Source organism: Schistocerca piceifrons, chromosome 1 (assembly GCF_021461385.2).
Source record: "Schistocerca piceifrons isolate TAMUIC-IGC-003096 chromosome 1, iqSchPice1.1, whole genome shotgun sequence".
Lineage (NCBI taxonomy): Eukaryota > Metazoa > Arthropoda > Insecta > Orthoptera > Acrididae > Schistocerca > Schistocerca piceifrons.
Genome location: NC_060138.1, coordinates 125,179,211 through 125,206,211, shown reverse-complemented (window position 1 = coordinate 125,206,211; position 27,001 = coordinate 125,179,211). Strand labels below are relative to the sequence as shown.

The following is a 27,001-nucleotide window of genomic DNA, read 5'->3' as shown; positions in this document are numbered from 1 at the left end:
CACAAGGAATTTATTCATGAATATTAATTTGAAATTTATATATGTGACATTAGTTTACCTTCACTTTATCATTACCAAGAGCAGAATAATAAAAATGAGAATTCAGTCATGTTCGTTTAAACTGGAGATAATTGTTGTACAGGAAGTAAGGGTCCTAATATTACCAAGGTGAACAGAAAAGTTTGTAACAACATGTGACTGGGATGTCTTCTTAGCTTGTACTGGCTGTGAGCATGACAGTAAGGTGCAAGACAGGAAAGATGCACAATATCAATACATTTGGCTGAAGGCAGATGAAGGGTGCATGGTCCATGGGTCACATGCAGGCAATGTGTTTTTCATGGACCACTATCAAAGGTGTAATACAGGGACCCTTCTTTCATTAAAGCTGTTGCAACATGAGTTAACTGCTGTGATCAATGACTCCACAGTGACTCAAGTCACTGCCAACCATCGTGAATTTTAATAGCATGCACATAGGCTACAGTGCTCGAGAATAATAACCAGTGACCAGCAATGCCAACAAGAACCACATGCTTTCTGTGGGGTACAAAAATAAGTTTCTTTGCCATCAAATCTCAAAGACCACAGAAATTAACCTGGTTATAGGAATACTAGCATTACATTCCTGAAAGGTAGAAAGTGGTTACATGGGTTACTGAGTCATGGTATGTGTTCGTGACAAGATATGAGTATATCAAAAACAAAAAGGTGATGTTTCATGCTTGGCGACAGAGCACCATTAAAGCAAGTTATTGAGATTATGTTCCATGGGAGATGATCACATAGGATAAATAGAGCCTTAATATGTCTGTCATCATTTTTCAATGGTGACCAATACTGGACTGTACTATCCAATCACTTGCATCTATTTGTTCACCTACAGTTTCATGTTGGCAACATACCCCTTTTACAAAGAAATGCTCCATCCTATTACTCCCAGATCACATGAGACTGATGGTTTGAGGACCACCCAATGAAGATGAGAATTTTGATGCCTCGTGGATACCATGGAGAGCATATGATGGCATGTCTGTTCTGTCAGTCTGAAACAATATGCTGCACACTTCTAGGTACCTGTCTTCTAGTTCAAGTGCTGATGAGTGTATTGCACAGAACAAATCAATGCTTATGAAAGGGAAGCTGATGCATAAACTCTCAGTAAAGAAAAATGAAGTGACTGGACAAAGAAAAATCATAATAAATGTCTAAGACAAAACATGTCTGAATAAAATTTCTGGCCAAAACTCTCCCAGATGCAACATGTGTCAGGCACAGAAATGCAATGAATAAAATAATTTGCTTGGCTCATAACCACTTTAGGTTATGCAAAGATATAAATAAAATTTCACCATGAGGTGTAACTTGTATTATTAATGGTTACCCATATGCATACATACAACTTTGCTAAGAGGTGTTACTTTTGCACCACTTATGGGTTCTGATGGAATGCTCCTTGCCTTCCATTTGTTGTTGTTGTGGTCTTCAGTCCTGAGACTGGTTTGATGCAGCTCTCCATGCTACTCTATCCTGTGCAAGCTTCTTCATCTCCCAGTACCTATTGCAGCCTACATCCTTCTGAATCTGCTTAGTGTATTCATCTCTTGGTCTCCCTCTACGATTTTTACCCTCCACAGTGCCCTCCAATGCTAAATTTGTGATCCCTTGATGCCTCAAAACATGTCCTACCAACCGATCCCTTCTTCTAGTCAAGTTGTGCCACAAACTTCTCTTCTCCCCAATCCTATTCAATACCTCCTCATTAGTTACGTGATCTACCCACCTTATCTTCAGCATTCTTCTGTAGCACCACATTTCGAAAGCTTCTATTCTCTTCTTGTCCAAACTAGTTATCGTCCATGTTTCACTTCCATACATGGCTACACTCCATACAAATACTTTCAGAAACGACTTCCTGATACTTAAATCTATACTCGATGTTAACAAATTTCTCTTCTTGAGAAACGCTTTCCTTGCCATTGCCAGTCTACATTTTATATCCTCTCTACTTCGACCATCATCAGTTATTTTACTCCCTAAATAGCAAAACTCCTTTACTACTTTAAGTGTCTCATTTCCTAATCTAATTCCCTCAGCATCACCCAACTTAATTCGACTACATTCCATTATCCTCGTTTTGCTTTTGTTGATGTTCATCTTATATCCTCCTTTCAAGACACTGTCCATTCCGTTCAACTGCTCTTCCAAGCCCTTTGCTGTCTCTGACAGAATTACAATGTCATCGGCGAACCTCAAAGTTTTTACTTCTTCGCCATGAATTTTAATACCTACTCTGAATTTTTCTTTTGTTTCCTTTACTGCTTGCTCAAAATACAGATTGAACAACATCGGGGAGAGGCTACAACCCTGTCTCACTCCTTTCCCAACCACTGCTTCCCTTTCATGCCCCTCGACTCTTATAACTGCCATCTGGTTTCTGTACAAATTGTAAATAGCCTTTCGCTCCCTGTATTTTACCCCCTGCCACCTTCAGAATTTGAAAGAGAGTATTCCAGTTAACATTGTCAAAAGCTTTCTCTAAGTCTACAAATGCTAGAAACATAGTTTTGCCTTTCCTTAATCTATTTTCTAAGATACGTTGTAGGGTCAGAATTGCCTCACGTGTTCCAACATTTCTACGGAATCCAAACTGATCTTCCCCGAGGTCGGCTTCTACCAGTTTTTCCATTCATCTGTAAAGAATTCGCGTTAGTATTTTACAGCTGTGACTTATTAAACTGATAGTTCGGTAATTTTCACATCTGTCAACACCTGCTTTCTTTGGGATTGGAATTATTATATTCTTCTTGAAGTCTGAGGGTATTTCGCCTGTCTCATACATCATGCTCACCAGATGGTAGAGTTTTGTCATGACTGGCTCTCCCGAGGCCATCAGTAGTTCTAATGGAATGTTGTCTACTCCCGGGGCCTTGTTTTGACTCAGGTCTTTCAGTGCTCTGTCAAACTCTTCACGCAGTATCTTATCTCCCATTTCGTCTTCATCTACATCCTCTTCCATTTCCATAATATTGTTCTCAAGTACATCGCCCTTGTATAAATCCTCTATATACTCCTTCCACCTTTCTGCCTTCCCTTCTTTGCTTAGAACTGGGTTGCCATCTGAGCTCTTGATATTCATATAAGTGGTTCTCTTCTCTCCAAAGGTCTCATATGCCTTCCATATGAGAAGTGAATGAGCAATGTGCTGCTTAAGAGAAATAAATATGTTATGAAATTTTGTTGCTTTAAAACTTGTATAAAAGACATCCTAAATTTCATGTTTTTGAGACAGAGGTCATGTGTGTGTGTCTGTGTGTGTGTGTGTGTGTGTGTGTGTGTGTGTGTGTGTGTGTGTGTTGTGCCATCCCCATGACATTACTGTGAAAATTTACAAAACTAGTGTGACAATATAAAAAACAATTGTAATAACGAAAAGATTGATAAAAACCATAAAGACAATGTGTTGTGATTATTGAAGTGAAATATTGTAAAATAATATATAAAAAGAACGATGAAAATTACAATTAATATGAAAACTATGTATTTCAAGGATAATCTGTGAACAAAGATAAAAATGAATAGACAGTCTTATAATGATAGGTCCTCAGAAAACTAAAGTGTCTGGGGCCAAAGCGCCGAAGAAAAGTACATTTCTTTTTATTGAAAATAGCAAAGCTGAATTAAGGTGGCTCTAATAGTGTTGCACTTTCTAATTTGCAACCTTTCATATCAGAGAACATCATTACGTGTTAGTAGAATTGAGTATTCTGCATTTACAACTACATTTACCATTGATACTGAGAATAAGTCATCTTAATTATTTATTGTGCTACACAAACATTGACAGTAACCATATGTTAACAAGCTTAAAGGGTTGGGTAATGTTTTTTATGTTAATTTCCTATTTCTGACAAAATGAGAAAAGCTGTCAAAAATATTAATAATACTTTTGAAAGCAGGATTGGTATGCTGCCGGAATTTGTCAGTACATTAAGTTACATCTATAATGTGCAATTTGTCAGTATATTAAGTTACATCTATAATGTGCAACTAAACTGTCTGTTTTCTTTAATTGTCTGTAAACATATAAAACAAATATATCAACAAGAACATTTTTATTGAAATGTGGTGTTGGGCAAATGAATTTTCCTAAAATTATAAAAATTCTTAAACCTTCCAAATAAGGTTACATTCATTCATGATATTCAACTATTTGTACAGCATCTAATGAGATACCCTATGCAGATGGTAACAGAATTACAACAGCACTTGTATCACTGAGAGAGCAAACCACTTTTCTTTCATTGTTATGCACTATCAAAATTCAAAAGGCCTGAGCCATTCTCCTTGGCACATATCTATGATATGTCCAAGTGTAATAGCTTCAGATTTTATACTAGGTTTTTCATGTATATGATGGTGGGCATTCCATGTTTAACAAATTTTCTCTATTTATCTTGCATAATAGAAGTACAAAATGATAAACTCTGCCTGACAAAAAGTAAAGCACCCAGAAGACATGATTTGGTGTCAATGCAACTTTGTTGACATTCATAGAACTGCAGGATATGTAAATGATTAGAACAGCAATTCTATGTGACAGCTAGACTAGTCATCAGATTGCATTAGGGTTGTTCATGTCTAGTGTTGCTATGACACCTAGTTAGGGTAGAGAAAGGGTGTATCACATGTTGAATGACCACTGCAAAGGTCATACGGATGCTGTATACTTATGTGAGACAACATTATCAGCACCAGACAGAGTTTCATTGGGTCTACATTTGACCAGCTGGTCAAATCATGCAATATCCAGATTTGTGGCGCATTTGGAGATGACAGAGGCCTGATGTTGGACAGCACGGGAACACGACACGCGGCTAAAGGCACCATGTCATGGACTGCGCAGCCCCTCCCACTGGAGGTTCAAATTCTCCCTCAGGCATTGGTGTGTAAGCGTAAGTTAGTTTAAGTAGATGTGTAAGTCTAGGGTCTGATGATCTCAGCAGTTTGGTCCCTTAGAAATTCACACACACACAAAATTCGCAACGTTTTGAGAGGTGCTATTACCAGGAAGCATGGATGACATCACATCACATTAAGTGAAGAATCAAGGTTCTGCTCTACCTCAGATGACCATCATCAGTGACATAGAGCAAGGTCCCATTATTCCAATGTTTTGGAGAGGCACAATGATGGTAGTCCTGGTGTCATGGCATCGGAAGCCATTGGGCATGGCTTCAGTTCAAGGCTGGTACTGATTGAGGGAACTCTGATACCACAATGGTACATCATGGCCAACCAGGGCCCTCATGTGTTCCCTCTCATGCTGTCGTTTTTCAACAGGACAATATTCATCCACACATGGCACATGTCTCTATGAACTTCCTGAATGATGTTGAAGTACTCCTGTGGCCAACAAGATCTCCAGATCTGTCCCCAATAGAACGTTTGTGCAGCTAGCTGTAATGCATTTTAACCTCTTCCCTCCCTCTGGAAAAAACTAATAATTCCAAAAGCAAGCACTGTGTCATCACTTTTACTTTTTTATGTGTCTAACAACAACACTGATATTTTGCCTTCTGAATTTCCATTATGGTACACCAAAATGAAACCCAGTCATATTGCCATGCCAGTTAACATGCTGCTTCTGGGATTCAGGAAGATGCACCATGCCCGGTTCAGATCCACTTATTGGATTAATAACACGGGCCAAGGGCTACTGTGCCAGTCAGCCTGGATTTGGTTTTTACGTGGTTTCCCAGATCAAACTAGGTGAATACCATGGAGGGGAAGAGGAGGGGGCAGAGCAGGGGAAGGAGGGAAAGCAACAGAAAGAACATCTGGCAATCCTCTACCACTAACATTGCCAAATCCATATTAACAAACCTACCCCATGAAGACACAGGACAAGAGCAGGAAAAAGAAGAAAGAAAAGTACATAGAAATGAAATACAGAAAGTAGAAGTGACATTTAGTCAATAAACTGTGTACTAAATAACCATTTGGTGTGTTACAGCCGAAACTGATTATTAATAATATATTATCATATCTTGAAACAAAGACTTATTAATAATTTTAGTTTATTACTATACCTTTTTAGTGCTAGCAAATCTCCCATTGCAGCATAAAAGAGTAATTTTATTATACTCATTTCATCTAATCCTGCATGCAATTTTAGAGGGTGTTTTTTATTGACTATTGCATGTCCAAGTTGCTCATATGGATGAAATGTGTATTCTCTTAAAAGTTCCTGCAAAATGTCACAATAGTAATTGGTTTGGGACTATTAATGCAAGATATTAACAATCTAGTATTTAACGTAGCCAAGCAAAATTTCATGACCTAGAATCAGAAGGTAGTATGTATAACTTATGAAATCTGTTCTATTACTGTTACATGTGGCTGCACTCACGTATCAGTAGTTTCATTATAATGAGTGATGGTGTGTAAGTAAACTATTGTACATGCAACATCAGCTGCCCTTATGTGTCTGCCTGTTTGGGTAAGCATAGCTGCATAGCTGACCATGTACCCCCACCCCCTGTTCAACTGCCTCAAAGCATGATGCAGCAGAACACGCTGCATTGCTCCCAAGTGGTGCATATGGATATGTGGGCAGAAATGTGCACCTATGCATTATGTTATTGAAGTAGCTACACAAAATGCAATGTGTAAATTATGCATATGTACAACATATCAACCAATAAAAGCATTTCCACAAATATGATCCAGATCCAAAGTCAAAGAGTACATAGTTTTATCAAAGAGTAATTATGTTTCCCTAATTCATGTTATATTCTTCAAATCAATAAATATCTTGTACTACACACTTTCTAAGTGGCCAATGATTTTCCTCCAGGTTCAGGCTACAGGCTATCTCCATACCAAATTTCACTGAAATGGTTTCAGTAGTTTAGCCACAGAAACATAAGAGACACAGTTATTTTGTATTTATAATTTTAGTATGGATGCTTTTAGGGGAGTTAACATTTATTTCTAAATATTCTTGAAGTTTCTGTCATAAATGTAATCAAAAGAAAGCTCTGCCACAGCATTCCACATTTTATCTGCAGAAAAACATTGTAACATTCAGAACTACTTTTGTTTATAAAACAATTGTAATTTGACAGAAACTGAACATACTGAGTATCACATGACACGTGTGCATTGTAAGACAAGTTTTGCTATTTTTATAAAACTGTTAAGTTGTTATGTTTACATGAGAGCAGGACACTCTTGTAAGTAGCATAAAAAGATACAAATTTTAATCACTGACAACAGTGGCATGTTGTTAGTCACATTTAAAACTGTGTCACAAAGATTCAAAATTTTTCATGTTTAAATTGCCCAAGAGAAGGATAAAATTGAGCCATGGAACCAGGAGAAGCTCTATGAAATACTGCTATACTCTGATTAAAATTACTTTGTGGCTTACAATCTGCAGTGGTGGTGGCGGTGGTGGTGGGAGGCAGTGTTGTTGTATCAACAAACCAAGTAACACAGTACGCGCGTGGAGTTGGGAGAAAGAGCTATGATTAGCTGATGGCTGGCCCCTACCATTTGACACACTGGAACATCAGTCAGAAAGTTATTTTAATCAAAGTTTAACTTGTCTTGCTGACACACTAGCATGAAACTATTTTTAATCAATTACCATATTACAAGAGAATGTTTGGTCAAGTCAGGCCCAGGGTATTTGCCCCATGTGGCAATTTCAGGAGGCATCAAAATCATATTCTTGAATAAAAAAACCTTGTTTAATAAAGTGCCTAGCATCCAGTGCATGATGGTTTATTTATAATTCATATGATTTTGAAATACATCCCTGGTGGTTTTTGGACATTTCTGAACACATTCTACATTGATTTTTGATCAAATCATAAGTTGATTTTTGAAAGTGTGCATGGTGTATGTGATGTCTCTGGCAAGGGAATACCAATCACATCAGAAATAAAAAAACGTTCCTGTAGACAAACGGGGATGATGCTATACGAGATGGATCGAATAAACCCAAATGAGTGAATGCCAAATACTGTTTGTTTATGTGGTTGATTTGATGTGTGAATGATAAGTGTTGCTATAATTATTTGTGAAATTCATAGATACAGACTGCCAGAGTGGAAATAAGTAACTAACAGGAATAACAGGTAAGAAAGATAACATATTATTTTCTTGGTGTATCCAAGAAAATGAAATTTTAACAGATAATTTTTGCCAGATTTCTACACTACCAAGGGCTTTTGTTAGAATGAGGAAGAAGAAGAAATGTGGACATCATACACATTATATGGAAGAATAAGACAATTCCAAATTTGTATAAGAATTTTGTACTACTACTACTTTTTGATCTCATGCTTGAGAAACTGGAGCATACGAATGAAATGTGAAACTATTTCCTAACATAAAACATTTTTCTTGTATTCAGCCTAATAGGCATTTGATATTGGCACTTCATGAATTATGTTCTGTCATGTTATTTATGTAAATGTGGTAGATAAAAATAAACATTTATGCCAAAACAGTCTCACTTATTTGGCATGTGTTACAACTGCTGCAGTATTAGAAAGGTCTATTTCATTTTATCTACAGGCAGTTACAAAATACATGTAATCAAATCAAGAAACCACACCAGTCTTGGGTATTATTTGTATTAACAGCTTTATTAGATAATGACATTTTGAGTTTTTATGTAGCAAAACGTTTGACGAACTTTGATGAGGTAATAGATTCCTTTGCAGAAAGGAAAGCACACCATGGTAAACTGTAGCAAGATTGGGGAGAAAAAAATTGCTGGTACCTAAAGATTGAAGAAATATGCCCTGTCTTGCTTGTCTCTTGTCTTGACTAGTTTTATTTTTCCTATATTTAATTTTATGTCACATGAAAGAGAAAGTTATTAGCTAATAAACAATAAAGAGTGCAAATTTTCTGAAGAGTTCCTTTTTTCCTGGCCACAAATAATCCCACCCAGTATCAGTTATGAGTTTTTTTTAGAGGGGTAGGATGTAAAACCAGCTGACTGGGAGCTGGTCAGGCACCATAAGACATTTTAATTTCCACTGTCCTGAATATAGGTTCAATGGCTTTCATTACAAAATATACATGTTTGAATTCCACAGAGCAAAATAAAGTGATGTGTGATAGGAGAATGATGTGTGAAGAGGCATGGCACTGCACTTTGGCACACTTTAGACAGAATAACATGTCTTACATTTCCTCAAACATATATGTTTTATGTCTGTATATCAAACTCTTCAGAGAGATGTGCACTACAAAATTAACATATTTTTGAAAGATCTGTGGGTGTGCCACTATCAAGTTTTTGCCCCAGTTAGGAAATGTCTTAGATCCGGGGCTGGGACAAGTCTAAAAAATATGGTCGAAAATTTTGCCCAATAATGTTTTCTAGTGAAGTGCTGAGAGAGACAAATGGAAAGGATTACAAATTGTTTAAACGAGCTATAAATGACTTGTCAGTAAATTATTTTCTATTGATCACTACTAATTCTCTGTGTTTTGCAATGGTACACCCTCATCTGTCATTCTGTTAATATCAAATATACTCGCCTTGGTGAGCTTTTCAGAAGTACATCCTGCCCTGAAGTAATGCATAATGTTCCTCCATTGAGAACAGCTGTGGGAAACCTAGCTACATTAACATGTCAAGAGGAGTGCATGGAATTAACTGTCCCATCATTGTAAAGAGAGTTCATTCTGTTAGGACTAGCTGCCACAACTATGTTCAAAAGAATTTTTGAACAAGTTTTGATTAGAGTAACAGTCTAAGATGATACTGTCTTACTCATTCTTATATGACTTCTGATATCAACAGAATAACAGCAACACCAAAAGCATAGATTCCCCTAGTAGTTATGAATATATGAGTTGTTGCGTGAATGTGTGAGCGCTTTACTTCTGAGGAAAGACTTTGTCTGAAAGGTTAAATGTTTCGAGTACTATTTTCATTACGCCTGTCTGAGAGGAAATGCCTCCTCTATTTGGTGATGAGTGATCCATCATTTCCATATTGATATAATTTTATTTTTTTTTAATTCAATGTTGTTTAGTTAAGATCACACATACAATAGTTGCATAAAATAGATAATTTGTTATTCATGCTTTATTTCACTGAAATTTATTATGCTTATTGTGTTACACATATCTACTAATACTATAATCTATGATGACAATGGGTACCTGAAATAAATGTTCATCTCATTGCTGATCACAACACAGCAGACAATTCTAGTGTACCATCGCACAAAACTGAATTTAATGAAGAGTGGTACTGCAGTTATTCTGTTCTGAGGTTCATTTATTTTTCTTCTTTTTTGTCATTTGTACAGAATTATGAGGATTCCAATGACTCAAACTGGTTGTAATAAATAATTTTAGAAGACAGCATTGTGTCATGCATTCTTCTGAGTATATATGTGCTGTTAAATTTTTTTCTGCTATTGAGTTGCATTAAAGTGTGTGAGCTCAATATTAACAATTTCCCACAAATGGTGACACTGTAAAAAGCCATGGATCATGAGAACCACATCAGCTGTGAAATTACAATGCAAACTAAAACAGGTGCATCTCGTTGGAGAACTTATTCCACAATGTCGACAGAGGGCTTACTGCTCCTGTTCCTCAGGTATTTCTAGTCACCAGATGTATGCCAGAAAATTTATGTAATACACAGTCTATGGACTATTTACTGATGAGCTACATCACATCTTCCATGCTGTATAGCAAAATTGTCTTTTTGCCATACATGCCTCAGCAGCCAGACCTGAGGTTCAAAATACTGGAACTTTCATTTTCTGTCTGTGCTGTATGTAATGATAATTTTTAATTTGTGCTTACCAATAGTGTTTCAGAGACTCAAACTCTTTTGTTACTGTTGTTGTTCAAGACTTTCCAAAAGTGTGCAAGTAAAGATCACATGCTTCACCATGTTTGAAATGAAGACACCTATGCATTCAATAAGTGTTAAAAAGTGGGGTTGTTGGTGGCAAATCTCCATCATAATTTTGGCATCCTCTAAAAGCAATAATGATTGAATAAGAAGTTTCATGGGCACCCTTAAAACAACTGTGGTTCTGCTGTCTTTCACTATTAAAGGTACTGTGTGGTGTCACCGCCAGACACCACACAGGTGGTAGCCTTTAAATCGGCCGCAGTCCGGTAGTATACGTCGAACCCGCGTGTCACCACTGTCAGTGATTGCAGACCGAGCGCCACCACACGGCAGGTCTAAAGAGACTTCCTAGCACTCGCCCCAGTTGTACAGCCGACTTTGCAAGGAAAGGTTCACTGACAAATACGCTCTCATTTGCCGAGACGATAGTTAGCATAGCCTTCAGCTACGTCATTTGCTACGACCTAGCAAGGCGCCATTATCAATAGATATTTAACTTGTGATGCCTGTACCATCAGACCGATGTTCTCCAATTATGGATCAAAGTTAAGTATTCTACCAGTTACCTCCTGTTTTGCTAGTCTTATTTCTCTGACCTGTTCCAGACCTCACACCAGCCTGCCTGAGCTTAAACACGTGCCTTTCAGCTACCGCTCATAGTGGATTGGCTGTCTGGCCAGTCCACTACATACTGTTGTTTCAAATAGTAGGTTGGTGCATAAGTTTGGAGGGTTTTTCTTTTGCAGATTGATTTTCCTGTTGCTATGGGTTTATTTATTGATTGTGCCAAGTGGAGAACTTGGAACATTTCTTGCATTTTATTCTGTTTGAGTTGTATAGAAGGACGACAGCAGTGGAGGCAGCCAGATACATTTGGATTATACATGGGGATAATGCTATTTCACAGAGCATGGCAAGAAAATGGTTTTCTCATTTCGAGGAGGATCATTTTGACATTAGTGACTCTCCATGTTCAGGAAAACATTCAGGGTTTGATGCAGATCATTTAAACACATTAATCCACCATGATCTACATCAATCTACTGAAGAACTGGAAAATACAATGAACTGTGATCATTTCACCATCATGCGATATTTGCATGTAATGAGGAAGGTTCAAAGATTCAGTCTATAGGTACAGCATGCTCAAAACCAAAGTTACAAAAATCAGTGATTTGCCTGCTTGCTCATCATCAATTGTCTCATGAATGACATCAACCATTATTGTCCTGTATTATTACTGGTAATAAGATAACCTGATGTCTTTACACTAACCAACAGAAATGAAAGGAATGGTTGAGCCCAAACAAAGCAAGAATTCCCAGTATAAATACCTGCATGCATCCACAAAAGTTAATGTTATGCATCTGGTGGAACAGCAACAGAGTGCTTTACTATGAATAGCATCCCCAGGATATAAACATCACTGCTGACATTTATTGTCAATGACCAAGACACCTTCCAGATGCAGTACGAGAGTAACAACCAGGAAGATTGTGTGAAGTGATGTTACTCCACAATAACACACACCAACATTCTGCTAGATTGCCAAAAGCCACTATACAGGAGTTGGTTTGGGAAGTCATTCTACCACACAACTTTTTCATATGATCTTGTGCTCCAGATTTTCACCTTTTTCAATCCCTATCTGACAACCTTCAAGGAACTTCCTTTCCAGATGAAAATGTGTTCTGAACATGGCTCAACAAGCTCTCCACCTCAAATCATCTAATTACTGCAGTCACAGTATCGAAAAGTTATGCCAGCTTTGGTAGACTGCTGTAAATAATGAAGGAGAATGCATTATTGATGACTAAAGTCTGTTATGTGTATCTATTGTGCTTATTAAACTTACTGAAAATTGTTATGGACTTATGCACCAGTAACACCAAATAACACTGCAGACTTGCATTCTCAGTTGCATGTAGCTGATTAAATGTATAAAATTTGGTTGCACAAACTGGTAATGGCAATGCAGGTATAGTTGCTTCAGACATCACTAAAGGGCAGCAGTTCCCACTATCAGAACGTATCTGCATACTCCAGTGTGACCTGAACACTCTCTAGCACAGTTCAAGAAACTATAGAAACAGTGCTAACCCATAACAGCCCAGCATCTAGTGGAATGTTCACCATGATGTCAACAAACAACTGAACAAGTGTTGCTGGTATCATTTCCAATTCTGACAATGGGCAAGAAAGTGCATTTCTCCTTGCAGCTACACGAACAATGACAGTTAGTGGGTGTAGGTATGATCAGTCACTTTGTGAAGAAGTTCCTATCCACCAATTGGTCTTTTGCTTCATATAATACAGAAACAGCTTCTGTCAAACCATCTAAAGAAGCTAAATTCACATCCACCACTGGAAATGTCAAGTTTTTATAACACATTACAGTGGACTTTCCTAATAGTTGATGTCATCAAACCCATTCTTGGTGTGATTTCTTGCACCATTTTAACACAGACATTTCCATCTGCCAAGCACATGTATTTATTAATGGTTTATAGATGTATAGGTTCTTGAAACAGTTCCCACACCCTAAACTGTACGTTTCCCCATGATCGGCAACTACACAACATATTCTGTGACACTTCTGCAGCAGGTGCAGTGACGAATAAGTTGGACTCTGATGGCTTGGCCAACAAGATCCAAACTTCTTTGACAGAGGAACTTCATATATTAGTGTGCACTTAGAGAAGTGAAAATAAACATTGTCAAGGAGAACACAGAGTTATGTTCCTGTGAGAGGGGCAAAGAGCTAGAGAAAGCCGAAGCAGAAATTTTGAGAGTAAGTGAAAACATCTCTTAATCCCACCCTCTCTTTGCTACCTTGATCATAAATAGCAACTTGCACCTACCTCTTATGTCACACAGAACACGATCCATCACATTCCAACTGCTCTGGGACCACCGGTCACCTTCAAGGTTCCCAAGTTAGTGCTGCAGCAAACAATGAGTTTGATGAGTTACTAATTGAAGGGATTAGCCACCACTTTTCCAGTCCTTGAGCATTGTGCTTACACATTTTCAAGAAGAAGGATGTGCCTGGATACCTTGCAGTGACTATCATGCTTTGAATGCAAGCACAACTTCAGACTGACAGCCTGTTCTCAACATACAGGACATTACACATACATTAGTGAGTGCCAAGATATTCAGCAAGATGGATTTCAAGAAGACATGCTGCCAGGTGTCTGTGGCACTGGCAGCCACAACAAAAAAGGCCATTTTCACACCATTTTGACTGATTGAGCAGGACTGCATACCATTTGGTCAAAAATGCTGCTCAGGTGTGACAGTGCTTTGCTGATAAAGTGGTATGTGGTGTGCCCTGCTATTTTGCATATTTCGATGATTTACTAGTGTTCCCAAAAATCTCCAGCACAACATAACAGACATTTACAAATGATTTTTGATAGGCTTTCAGATAAACAAAGACAAATATGCTCTTTGGCAGAAGAAAGTGAATTTCTGAGGTCACTTGGTTATTTCTTCTGTCATTGCACATTTACAGCATAAGACTGACATGATTCAGTCTGCACCGTTTACAGATACCTGCCAACACCTATGCCATTTTATAGGTATGGCAAAAACTTCTATAGATGCCATCTACCTCAAGAAGCAGCCTCACTGGCAGCCCCTCAGTGTCATGTTGTCAGGACCAGATTTAAAAGAACAATGCTCTGTCACTAGGTACATGAAGTGTTGCATCTATTTGACAAGTTAAAATACAGTTTATGGGATCCCATCCTCTTATTGCACACCATTCATTCTGCACCTCTTGCACTTGATGAATGATAGACAAGCAGCAATAGTGGCAGCTCTTAACCTGAAAACTTTGATGCCTACTGCAGCAAGTCAAGAGATGTGTCTTCAGATTTCATAAGACTCCAGTGTCCTTGCCATCTCTGTACACTAGGGCCTACAGATGTGGTATGTGTTCTCATGTCATGTTACATATAGACTCTGTCAAAGCAGTGTTGTTGACACCATAAATTACTCTGTATCCCATATTAACAAGGAATGAATGGACTGTAATGATATTAGTGAATCATAAGTCTATTACGGTGTCCTTGGAAGGGATTAAATAATCCTACTTGCTTCAGCGGATGATGCTTCAGGGCAGATCCCCTGCTATCACCTGACATTAGATTGCAAGATACAGTCACTGGCAAAACTATACTGTCACCAGACCAGCCTGTCGGACATGCAACCAGCTTCTCCTTACTAGAAGTGGTATAGTTGTACATCACAAATACCTCTTTATTCGAGGAGCTTTCCACTGTGGAAAGTGAAGAGGGACAGGGAAAGGCATGTGTGGCAACATGAGTAGTCAAAAGCAATCACTGAAGAACTGAAGTGTAGAATGTGTTTCTTTATGATTCTATGGCTTTTGAACCTGGGATGTTGTGTATCAATTGCTTTCATTTGTTTCACATATTTACTACTGAGTTATAATAAAGTATGTCTTCTTAATGCTAACAAATGCTTACTGTACTGACTGCAGATCAGTGTTTCCCACAGTACCATATTTTTGCAGCTCAGGTTTTCTGATTCAAAAAGTGCCTAATTTCACTACAATAATTTCTCATTTTGTTATTTATTCTATTTGGAAAAATTCATCTTCTCAAAACATTTTGGAGGGTCTGGAAATGTTTGCATAAACAGAAATCATGTAGCATCTATGATTTTTGCCACTTTCTAGTTTTATGATTTTTCATAAATACTTCATAAATACACTTGGTCAACAGTGCCACAGGTAGTCCCTGTTTAGCTACCCAAACATAAACATCATCATACAAGTCAGTCAGATTGTCAACATATATGTGTCACTATCGGCCAGTCATCGAATAGCTTTCATTATGCAAATATTATGTCGTTAGTTCAAGAACACTTGGTCTATAAGAAATTTTGAAGATTATTATGTTTGTATGCTTTGTCATAATGAACTTTGTGATATGCTTCCAATGAATCTAGTTTTTAAGACAATGTTTAAGATGTGTAAATATAAACATCTAAAGATGGGGTGAACATAAAATGAATGTACTCTCAAAACTGCATGTTTCAAGGCATGTTGGCGTGGCATAGCAGGAAAGAGGTGCTATTAAAATCAGTGCATAACCTCATAAACATTAACATAAAATATGTTATAAATCTGACTTCAAAAATATTGAAAATGTTAGTTGATATTCACCATATAGCAGAGATGCTGAGTTTCAGATAGGCACATCAAAAAGATTGTTGGAAAGTGAGCTTTCACCCAACAATGCCTTCATCAAAAATAGGGGGAGGGATGGCAGGGTAAGGGTTTGGGACAGTAAACTGTGGCTTGTGGGAGCATACAGGGATGATGTGGAGAGAGGGCAGAACAGCTAGGTACAGTTGGGAAGTCAGAGAGAGGGAGGGGGGATTGGGATAGTGGAAAAGAAGGCAGTAAAAAGGCTGAGGGTCCACTGGTGGAGTAGAGGGCTGTACAGTGCGGACATGGGAAAAGAGAAGGAGCCAGATGGGTAAGGACAATGACTAACAAAGGTTGAGACCAGGAGGGCTATGGACACACAGGATATATTGGAGCATCAGTTCCCAACTGCACAGTTCAGAATATCTGGTGTTGGTGGATATGATCCAGAGGGCAGAGGCTGTGAACCAGTCATTGAAATGAAGAAAATTGTGTTGGGTGGCATGCTCAGCAGCAGGGTGGTTCACATGTTTGAAGGCCACAGTTATTTGGTGGCCATTTATACTGACAGACAGCCTGATGGTTGTTATGCCCATGTAGAATGCAGCATAGTGGTTGCAGCATAGCTTGTGGATCACATGACGACCTTTGATGGGATAAGTGATGCTTGTGAGCAGAATAGAGTAGGTGGTGGTGGCAGGATATATGAGACAGGTCTTGCATCTGGGTCTGATGCTTGTGACCAGACTGGAGTAGGTGGTGATGGGAGAATGTATGGGACAGGTCTTGCATTTAGTTCTATTGCAGGGATATGAGCCATGAGGCAAGGGGTTGGGAGCTCTTGAGTGGTTCTGAGTCATGAGGGGAATGCTCCCCTCTGGCCAGATGGTGGGACTTTGGGAGGTGGCATGTGACGGAATGACAAGGTGCAAGAGATCTGTCTTTGTACTAGCTTGGGAGAGTAATTATGGTCTGTGAAGACCTTAGTGAGACTTTTGGTATATTTTGAGAGGAACCTCTACAGATATGATACCCACAGATGGGTGGGCTGTATGGAAGGGAATTCTTGGTATGGAATGGGTGGCAGCTGTCAAAGTGGAAATATATATGGACAGAGGTACTGATGTAGCCATCTTTGTGATGGAGGTCAACATTGAGGAAGGTGGCTTGTTGGGTTGAGTAGGACCAGATGTGATTGGGGGGGAAGGTGTTGGGGTTGTGGGGAATGTGGGGAGGGTGTTCTCACCCTCGATCCAGATCACACAGGTGTCATCAGTGAATCTGAACCAGGTGAAGGGTCTACGATTCTTGGTGTTTAGGAAGGATTCATCCAGATCTCCCATGCCTTACCTCTCCTGTCACCCACCACATTTCAAAGTCCCACCATCTGGCCTGAGAGGAGCATTCTCCTCATGACTCTGTATAACCTGTATAACCCATGGCTGGAGCAACTGAATCACATTCTCTGCCAGGGTTCTGACTACCTCTCGTAGTGCCCTGAAATGGGGCATGTCCTACCCATTAACCTTCACATGCCTCCCACAGCAGTAATCCACTACCCACCAAAGCTAAACAGTATCCTCATCCATCCATACACAACTCCTGCTCCAAATCCCTTGCCTCAAGGCTAATATCCCTGCAATAGAACTAAATGCAAGACCTGTCCTATGCATTCTCCCATCACCACCTACTCCAGTCTGGTCACAAGCATCATCTATCCCATCAAAGGCAGGGCTACCTGTGAAACCAGTCATGTAATCTACAAGCTAAGTTGCAATCACTGTGCTGCATTCTATGTGGGCATAACAACAAACAAGCTGTATGTCCACATAAATGGCCACCAAAAAACTGTGGCCAAGAAACAACTGTGCCATCCCTTTGCTGAGCACACCAGCCAACACCACATTCTTCATTACAGTGACTGCTTTACAGACTGTACCACATGTATTCTTCCCACCAAAACCAGCTGTTCTGAACTGTGCAGGTGGGAACCCTCCCTGAAATATATCTTAAGTTCTCATAACGCTCCTGGCCTCAACTTTCATTAGTCATTGTACTTATCCATCTAGCCCCTTCCCTGTTCCCATTCCAGCACTACACAGCCCTTTATTCCATAAGTGTACCCTCAGTCTTTTTAATTCTTCCTTTTCCATCCTTCTGACCTCCCAGCTGCACCTAACTGTCCTACCCTCTCTCCACCTCGTCCCTGTATGTTCTCACAAGCAGCACTCTACCATCCCTCACCCCTACCCTGCTATCCATCCCCATCCCTGTCCCAGACTCCTTACCCCCATCACACAGTTGCCTCTCCCATCATGCACTGCTGCTTACAGTCCGGCTTCAACAGGCAGACTGTGGTCATGTGTGAGTGAGTTGCATTTGCATGACTGTGTGTGTGTGTGTGTGTGTGTGTGTGTGTGTGTGTGTGTTGTCTACTTTCAACGAAGGCCTGGTTGACTGAAAGCTTATTGATTCAGCATCTTCGCTATATGGTGAGTAGTAACTATCCTTTTCAATAGTGTTACATTCCATTCTGTATTTTCCATTGTTTGACAGTTTTAACTTCATTTGCTAGGAGTGCTGCTGTCACATCATGCCATGAGGTGGCCCACAAGCTTTAGTAAGTGTGTGAATCAGGGACAGAGGTCACCAAAGGTTGTCTATGCCTTGTTTACATAATTGCTGCATGCTCCATCTGTGACTTTATGATGGAACTTAAACTGTGTGATGTATTGCAGTACATATGCTTATGTAGAGAAGTTAAGTTTATTTGTAATTTAGTTTATTAGTATTTCATTATCCCATTTTTATTTCTGTTTAAACACATCACCCGATAATGACTTGTCAGATGGAATAACTTATGTGACTGGATGTCGAAATGCATAATAAAAAGTAATAAAAATAACAAGGTCACTGTTTGCTTAATCTGTGTAACTTACAGATTATTATTTGTTGTTCCAAGACAGTATATTGTTTCAGGACAAATTATCTATGAAACAGAATGTAGTCATATTTACTCAAAGACTCTGATGGACAGGAATAAAAAAAAAAGTGCGACTATGTAACTACATGAATTAGAATGGCTGTGTGAATGACATTTTAACTATAAACAATTCATAAACATATTTTTGTGACCTTTCTAAACTCAGATCATACTTTAAGAGCAAGAGAAATAGCTGTATGTTACTTATCATTAAACCTTAGATGCAGGTATTATGTTTCAGTATGGCATACACTTACTATGATCCTCATCTAAATCAAAGCAAGAGCTATGACAAAAGCAGTATCAAAGCCTTTCTACCAGCAGTTTTGCATATGCATTTACTGTGTTGTTTGAAGAGGTGAACAAACAACGAAACCAGAAAAGAAAATGCCCTGTGACAACAGAGGCTATTGTAATGCGCAATAAGCTGTTTGGACCATGTATATTCTCAAATTTATGAGCTTATCCTTTTTTCAGTCTTCCTTGAAATGTTTTATACTCCAACTGTATAATATGTCATGCTAACACAATTAACCCCTGTGATTAAAAAAAATCATAAAATTACTGTACTACAAAAAGATGTATTTTTGTTTATGTGAATACATGTTATCATAATTGTTCTGTGCTGTTGAGTGAATTTCACTTTCTGTAAATCTTTTTTGATTTAATGTTCTATGTTTCGATCTTAGTATGACTATAGCTTTACTGATGTACTTTGGAACAATGTTAATTGTGGCCAGTGGGTTGTATGTTGTCTGGCAGGAAGAAAGGAAGGAGAAATGTAAAGTTTTCTGGAGTTGCATACAAATGGAATGAATTTCACTGAGTGAACATTGTAATGATGGCAGCAAGGCATCTAGGATTATTAAAAATGAAAATTACGTATGAATCCATTTGTCGTCTATGTTATTTTTAAGAAACACGTCAACCTATAGGGTTTCCAGACCTACAAAAGAACCTGGCTTGCAGACAGAAGAAATTCAAGCAACAATTTGAAGGAGATCCTTAAAAAACAAGATGAGTATTTTTTCTTTAAAACTACCACCAGACCTGGCCAACAATGTTTTAACTCTATGAATATTTATTAGAATTAATGGACTTCCAATTGTGTATAACAAAGGAGGTCATTAAAGTGGTGCCACTGTAACCAGGATACTTGCACATTTATGTTTTTGACAGTGTTTATGTTTCAGGTGATCAAAAAGCATATAATTGTGTTGCAAAGTGAACCTATTTTAAACCAAATATAATTTGACATAGTACTTGTGGGAAGTTTTGGAATGATACAGCACTATGGACATACATGGTTGTAAAAGGATGAAGCATTATTACCAAAGTTGACACACCCTAACAAATCCAGGACAATAATAAGCTAAGTCCCAATTAAAAGATTTATTTTTGTATTTTCTCAGTGTAGTGTTGTGTGAACATTTTGACTGGTTTTTTCTTGCACTGATAATTTACGAACAAATTAACAAAAAATGGATCGTGATCCAAACAATGAAATAAATATTCTGAACCCACCAGCTTCAACTAGTGACTATAAACAGAACACAGCTGATAAATACATTTTTCAGGATATATTAAACAATAGTCCACCAAACAAGTTAAATGAAATCAGTGCAGACTTGGGATTTTTAGACAGTAGTGTCCTAGATTTGAGTCCAGATGATGAGAAACAAGAACAGTTGCACGAAAGTGAAACAATGCTGCGTGAAAAACCCAAACAGTTAAATTTACAAGATTTACTGCATTAATGTTATCAACAAAAAAATTGAAAAACTGTCATCAACAGAAAAAAATAGTGAAAAACTTGCAAAGTCAATAGTCTTAGAATGTAATCTCATTAGAGCAGAGCTTAATGCACAAATGTCAAATGTTAGAAAAGACTTAGTTGGTGTGTTTTCTCAACATAAAGCTACAGATTAACATGTGAAAAAGTAGGTAGAGGCTTCAGAATCCAAAATACAATCTTTAGAGAAAAACAAAGGGTAGTAGACAAGGACCTCAGACCTGAGATAGGTGCTGTTGAAGTTAGATGTAAAGATGCTCTTGGAGACACTAGTAAACAAGCTGTAACCTTTATAAATAAGTTAAATGAAAAAATAGACAGAGTTGTCTTAGATGTAGATGAAAAAGTTCAGAAGACAGCTGAGATAACAGATTCAAAGATGTCAGACTTATATAGTGATGCCACTATCATCAAAAAACGAGAACAACAGTTACAAGATGGGCTTATCTAAAAACATTCTGTAATGTAGAACACCCAAGCTACCCTACTATGCCACTAAAGTGTTTCTCTAGTAACAAACATATTCATCCAGTTGATTTTATGCAACATTGCTGTGATAGTTTTCTCTCTGGTGTGACTGATGAATTGAAAATTAACTTCATTATAAGATCATTGGAAGGGGAAGCTTTGTCATGGGCCAACCAACCTGACTGTAGTAATTTATCCATAGATGAAATTGAAAAGTGTTTCTTGAAAAAGTTTTGGTCTGATACTGAACAGACAAGGATAAAGGGTGAGTTTTTAAATGGTCCAATGTACAGGGAGCAGACAGGGGTTATGAAAGAGTTTTGCAAATACCAGATCATGAAACTTGCACAATTAGACCAACTGTTTGATGAATTAACTCAAATAGATGCACTTAAGAGAAGGCTACCAGAAAGAATTCAAATTGGGTTAGTTTATGGGCCAGATGATTTTGTAGACCAGTTCCTGAAATATGTAGAAAAGTTGGATAGGGCATATGACGGGATTGATAAACATAGTACCGATTTCAGGAGGCCAAACTGGAGTAACCACAGTCATGATAGAAATACTAATAATAGTGATAATTTTAACTAAGGACATAACAACAATACCCTAGGGCGGAATGACAGGAATCCAAATAATTTTAGAAGTTATCTGATGTGGGACCAAACTGCGGAGACCAACAGTTTTATGAGAATAGAAGTTCTGGGAACAGAAGTGGTGATAGGAATTTTGAAAATATAGGTGGACAGTGGACAAATAATAAACAGTCGTGTCCCCCCCCCCCCCACCCCCCCTCCCCGCACACACACACACACACACACACACACACACACACACACACACACATATACATGTGAGAGATAATGATAGTAGATGTGATAGGCTAAACTGAAACCCTCTCTGTTGGCGGAAACATTAGTGAACAGTCATTTTTTGACAGTAAACAGAAACATAAAACCTACACAACTTTTATGTAAAATTCAGAGAGTTAACATCTACTTGTTTACTTTCTGAGTACAAAAGTTGTGAAAAAAGTTTTTCGGTTATACCAAAAAGGTAAGCTAATGGAATTTTACAAAATGTACGAGTATATCAAATTATGTTGAACACCCTAAGTAACTAGCAAACATGAAAGTGTAAAAGGTTGTATAATTACAGGAGTAATGAGATTAGTACACAGTGAATACACAATTTTTGGTAAATTTTGAGGAAGTATATGGGATATATGTAACTATTAGTGGAAGAGTACACCTGACATATTTAGAATCATGAACTAGTTTTTAGGGTGTTTGTATAATGTAACAAGAGAAAATACAGTTGCCTAGAGAAGTGCATTTGAAAGTAATGAAGTGACTGTAGGAAGTGTTACCTTTTTGACCCACTAAGGTAAAGTAATATGATTGTATACAGTAATGAGTTGTGCAAGCAATGCAATAATTACAATCAGTAAAATACTAAAACATGTAAATAGTGTAATGTCTGTTTCTTTTGTAAGAGGAAAAGCTCATTTGTGAGGTCTGCTGCTATGTAATGTTGTTTTGTGATGTTGATCTATTGTGTAATATGAAGGAGGTGATTTTTCTTAGGTGATTGTTATTACGAAGTATTTAGTGGAGTAATGTGGTGACATTATGTTGCTCCATTGAGGATATATTTGAAGCATTTAATGATGTATTAATGTATTACTGATCTAATGAGGAGAATGATGTTCGGTAGGGATTGATTAGGGAACATGTCTTTTCTTACTTTGGAGAAAGTTTATGAAAGACACACATAGTCAGCAAGATTTGTAATCCAAGTTGTTTTTGATTTGAAGTAACAGAAGCATGTAAATACTCAGTTATATTTATGCAGGAAGGTTAATTCTATGTGAAGTGTGACATGTATTGTAATTAGCCAACATGTCAGAAATCTGTACACTGAAAAGTGATTAAGCTTCTTGTTGGTAATTAATGTGAAAAATATGACTCTTGAAAACAGGAAGTAAACAGGAGAATGTTTTAGTGAATTAACAACAGTATCTATAATACTACATATTTGTACATTGTTGAAAGGTAATGAGAAGTGAAAACTGTTTATTTCTGAACTTTGTAAATTTTTTATACTTAACACTGAACCATATTAGGTAAGCCAGGATGACCATCTGAACACTTCACGGCTGATGTATTCAGTACACAAGAGGCTATATGAATTTAACTACTTATTGTATCAGACTATACACTTGAGGCATACAACTGTTTCATTACTATTTCTGAAAATCTAATGAGAGGTAGTAGTCATTTTGTTACTTTTCTGAAAACATGATGAGGCATATACTAAGTTTTTGAAACATTTTACCCCAGGTGGGAAACTATATACTGAATTTGTTTTGTGCTTGATGTGCACCAAGTGTTACAACCATGCAGTGACTTATTGAAACATGTAATGATCAACATTTATCTGTACAGAATTCTAACTTTTAAGTGTTTCAACACAACCATATCCCACACAATGACTTGTAAATATCTTAGTGCTGTTACATATTTTCTTTGATGTTTTGTTATTTATGTAACCAACTCTGAGTATTGGGGGGGGGGATGATTCTTGAATAATACTAAGAGGTACAAAGACTACTATGCCATTGAATACTGTAACCACACTCCATAAAAAACTGCATAACATTTTATCATTTTTGAAAATACGTTGAAGATACTGTCTGTTAGCTGGTAATATATATACTATTCTTTGTCTCTAAACTACTTGTAAACAGTGCAGAAGGCACCATGCATTTTCACGTAGATGTCTGTCGTCTGTGACACAGAACTCTGAAACAAACAAATCTTATCTTCACTGAAGTGTGTAAAAGATATCAGGAGAGTTATTGAAATCTGTGGGCACTTGTTCCCCAAACTTTGATACATAATATCATCTGTGTACAGTATATAATTTTGTGTTTTACCTAAGTAGACATTTTTCAATTCTATCTAGTCCTAAGTGAATTTTCAACCAGAAATGGTATGTAAATTTCAGACATACCCATGATCTGGGGAGGACATTTTCATTTTTGTGCTTTAAGTGTTAGTTACCTGACATATTTCTATGGACATTCACCATAGTGCTTATAAATATGTTATTTCATTGATGTTGTATAGTACCCTAAACCATGACTTGAACCAAATTGTTAGTGAACTTGGCTGTGTGTTTAAACACACTACATGGTATCCTCAATTGGACTTGAACTTAAATTGTCACGAAGAATTTTTAGCTATGTGATATATTTTGCCGTATGGTATCCCCAATTGAAGTTGTGCCATGTTAGTGTACTAGACTTATATTTGTACTACTATACACCTAATCTAGTATCCTGGAACTGAGTAGTGCTTATGTAGCACACAGAACTTTATCAAATGCTTTGATGTTTTAGTAGTGTCTATGTTGCACACAGTATTTCATGAACTATTGAGAATGTAAAATGGTATATTAAGCCATGGTAGTGCCAAAAAGGCACAGAGGGCTTTCTTCTGATATATGGTGTTGCATTTTTTGGTAGTGAAATTGGTATTGTAATCTACAATATTACAAGTGGTATTGTATTTTACAGTTATGATGAAAGTAACAGAAAAATAGTATTAACTTTTCAAAAACTAAATAACTTTAGGAAGTCAAGTGTATAAGAGAACAAATCACGTATCTTTTTATTTTCTGCATCCAAGTTAAAATTTACTGATTGTCAAGTGTTAGTTTTAGTCTTGTTACCCCTAATACATTAATATTTGCTTTACAATTTTGTCTTAGTATAAGTATTTTTCTTTGTTATCGATAATTAGTATTTGTACAAAATTCAACAGCATAATTATATCTGACAAAAGCTATTTCTTTTATTTTATTTTTTTTCAACTTGAGTTACTATTTGTTTTGCCTAAGGGTTTCCCAAGTATTCTTTTCACTTAATTTCAAATCAGTTAAGAAATCATTTTGATGTTTCTTCATTTTTTATTATTTTTTTTTAAATTCAGATTCTTAGAGCTTTGATTATCCTGCAATTTTCTTATGAAATATTTCATATTTGTGATTAGGGAACTTGGAAATTCCCTCTGAGCTGTGTCCACTTCTTAAAAAAAAAAAAAAAAAAAAACCCTTCTGGACCACTGGCAATATGAAGAACCATCAGACACCACCCTCTAATTCAGCACACCCCAGATGCCTCTTTTTACCAGCCTTCCACTATTCAGACCACAGAAACCTGGATATTTCGAAAACCCCTGTTTTACTGCACATACTAATTTTCAAATTTGTAAACACTGTGCACACCTGCACAGCAGAATGTGAGCAAAACTCTTGGGGGGGGGGGGTGTAATGTTCAAAATCATAAAATTACTGTGCTATAAAAAGATGTATTTTTGTTTATGTGAATATATGTTATCATAATTGTTCTATTGTGCTGTTGAGTGAATTTCATTTTCTTCAAAAAAAATTTTATTTAATATTTTCAATCTTAGTATGACTATATCTTTACTGATGTACTTTGGAATGATGTTAACTGTGGGTAGATGGTTGTAAGTTGTCTTGTGGGAAGGAAGGAAGGAGAAATGTAAAGTTTTCTGGAGTTGCGTACAAATGGAATGTATTTCACTGAATGAACATTGTAACTGATGGCAGCAAGGCATCTAGGATTATTAAAAATGAAAATTATGTACAAATCAATTTGTCATATATGCTATTTCAAGAAACATGTCAACCTATAGGGTTTCAAGACCTACAAAAGAAACTGGCTTGCAGACAGAATAAATTCAAGCAACAGATTGAAGGAGATCCTTAAAAAACAAGATGAGTATTTTTTCTTTGAAACTACCACTATACCTGGCCAACAATATTTTATCTCCATGAACTTTTATTATAATTAACAGTCTTCCAATTGTGTGTAACAAAGGAGGTTGTTAAACTATGTGTTCCCATGCACATTTGTGTGTGTTTTTTCTTCTGATGAAGGACATTTGCAATAGCTGAAAAACATTCCGGAATTTACTTTTAAATGTGCCTCTCCATTGCTCAGTGGTTCCTCTGTGTGTAGAACACCAGTCTGTGGTGTCATCCAAAGAATGTGGTTACAGGATGAAGTTGGTATCTCATGACAGAATCACAAGCTAAAGACAATTGCTGCCAGATGCAGCCACAAATGAGAGGTATCAGTGAAGACATGCCCTCAGAAGGTTCCATAAGCTGCTGCTGCTGGAACTCTACTTACCTCGGAGTGCAGCACCACTCAACCTGCTCTGTGGTAGCCAACTATGATAGCAGCTCTGTTGCAACTCAGATCCAGCAGTGAGCTAATATCATTAGTCAGGACTGTGTACTGAAGTTACAGTTAAATGTACATTGATACGTGACTGCCATTCATTAAGTTATAATCAGTTACCATAGTGTTCTGTGACAATACTAAATACATACTGTCAACAACACTAAATACATATTGTCATTCATGTGGAAAGGTTGCCTCCAAGTTAAGTGTCATATACGAGGCATGGTTTTTAAGTAAGGTTCATTTGAACATAAGTATGCAATGAAAGGTTATTTCAAAAAAATAAATGTATTTTCAGAAAGTACATACTTCACTCTGTTTTTTGACATAGGTGTCACAATTTGTTCAAACATGTATCATACCTCTCAACCAATTTTAAAATATCCTCT

The 27,001-nt window shown here is 37.3% G+C and overlaps 1 protein-coding gene across 1 annotated transcript in view; it reads right to left on the bottom strand.

The window, feature by feature from the left end:
* The window catches only part of LOC124788065 (glutaminase kidney isoform, mitochondrial-like), a 156,723-nt gene that overhangs the window by 296 nt on the left and 129,426 nt on the right, over positions 1-27,001 (bottom strand). Inside the window, exon 10 of the mRNA XM_047255198.1 lies at positions 6,093-6,250. Coding sequence (XP_047111154.1) covers positions 6,093-6,250 — 158 coding nt within the window. The remainder of the gene's footprint in view (positions 1-6,092; positions 6,251-27,001) is intronic.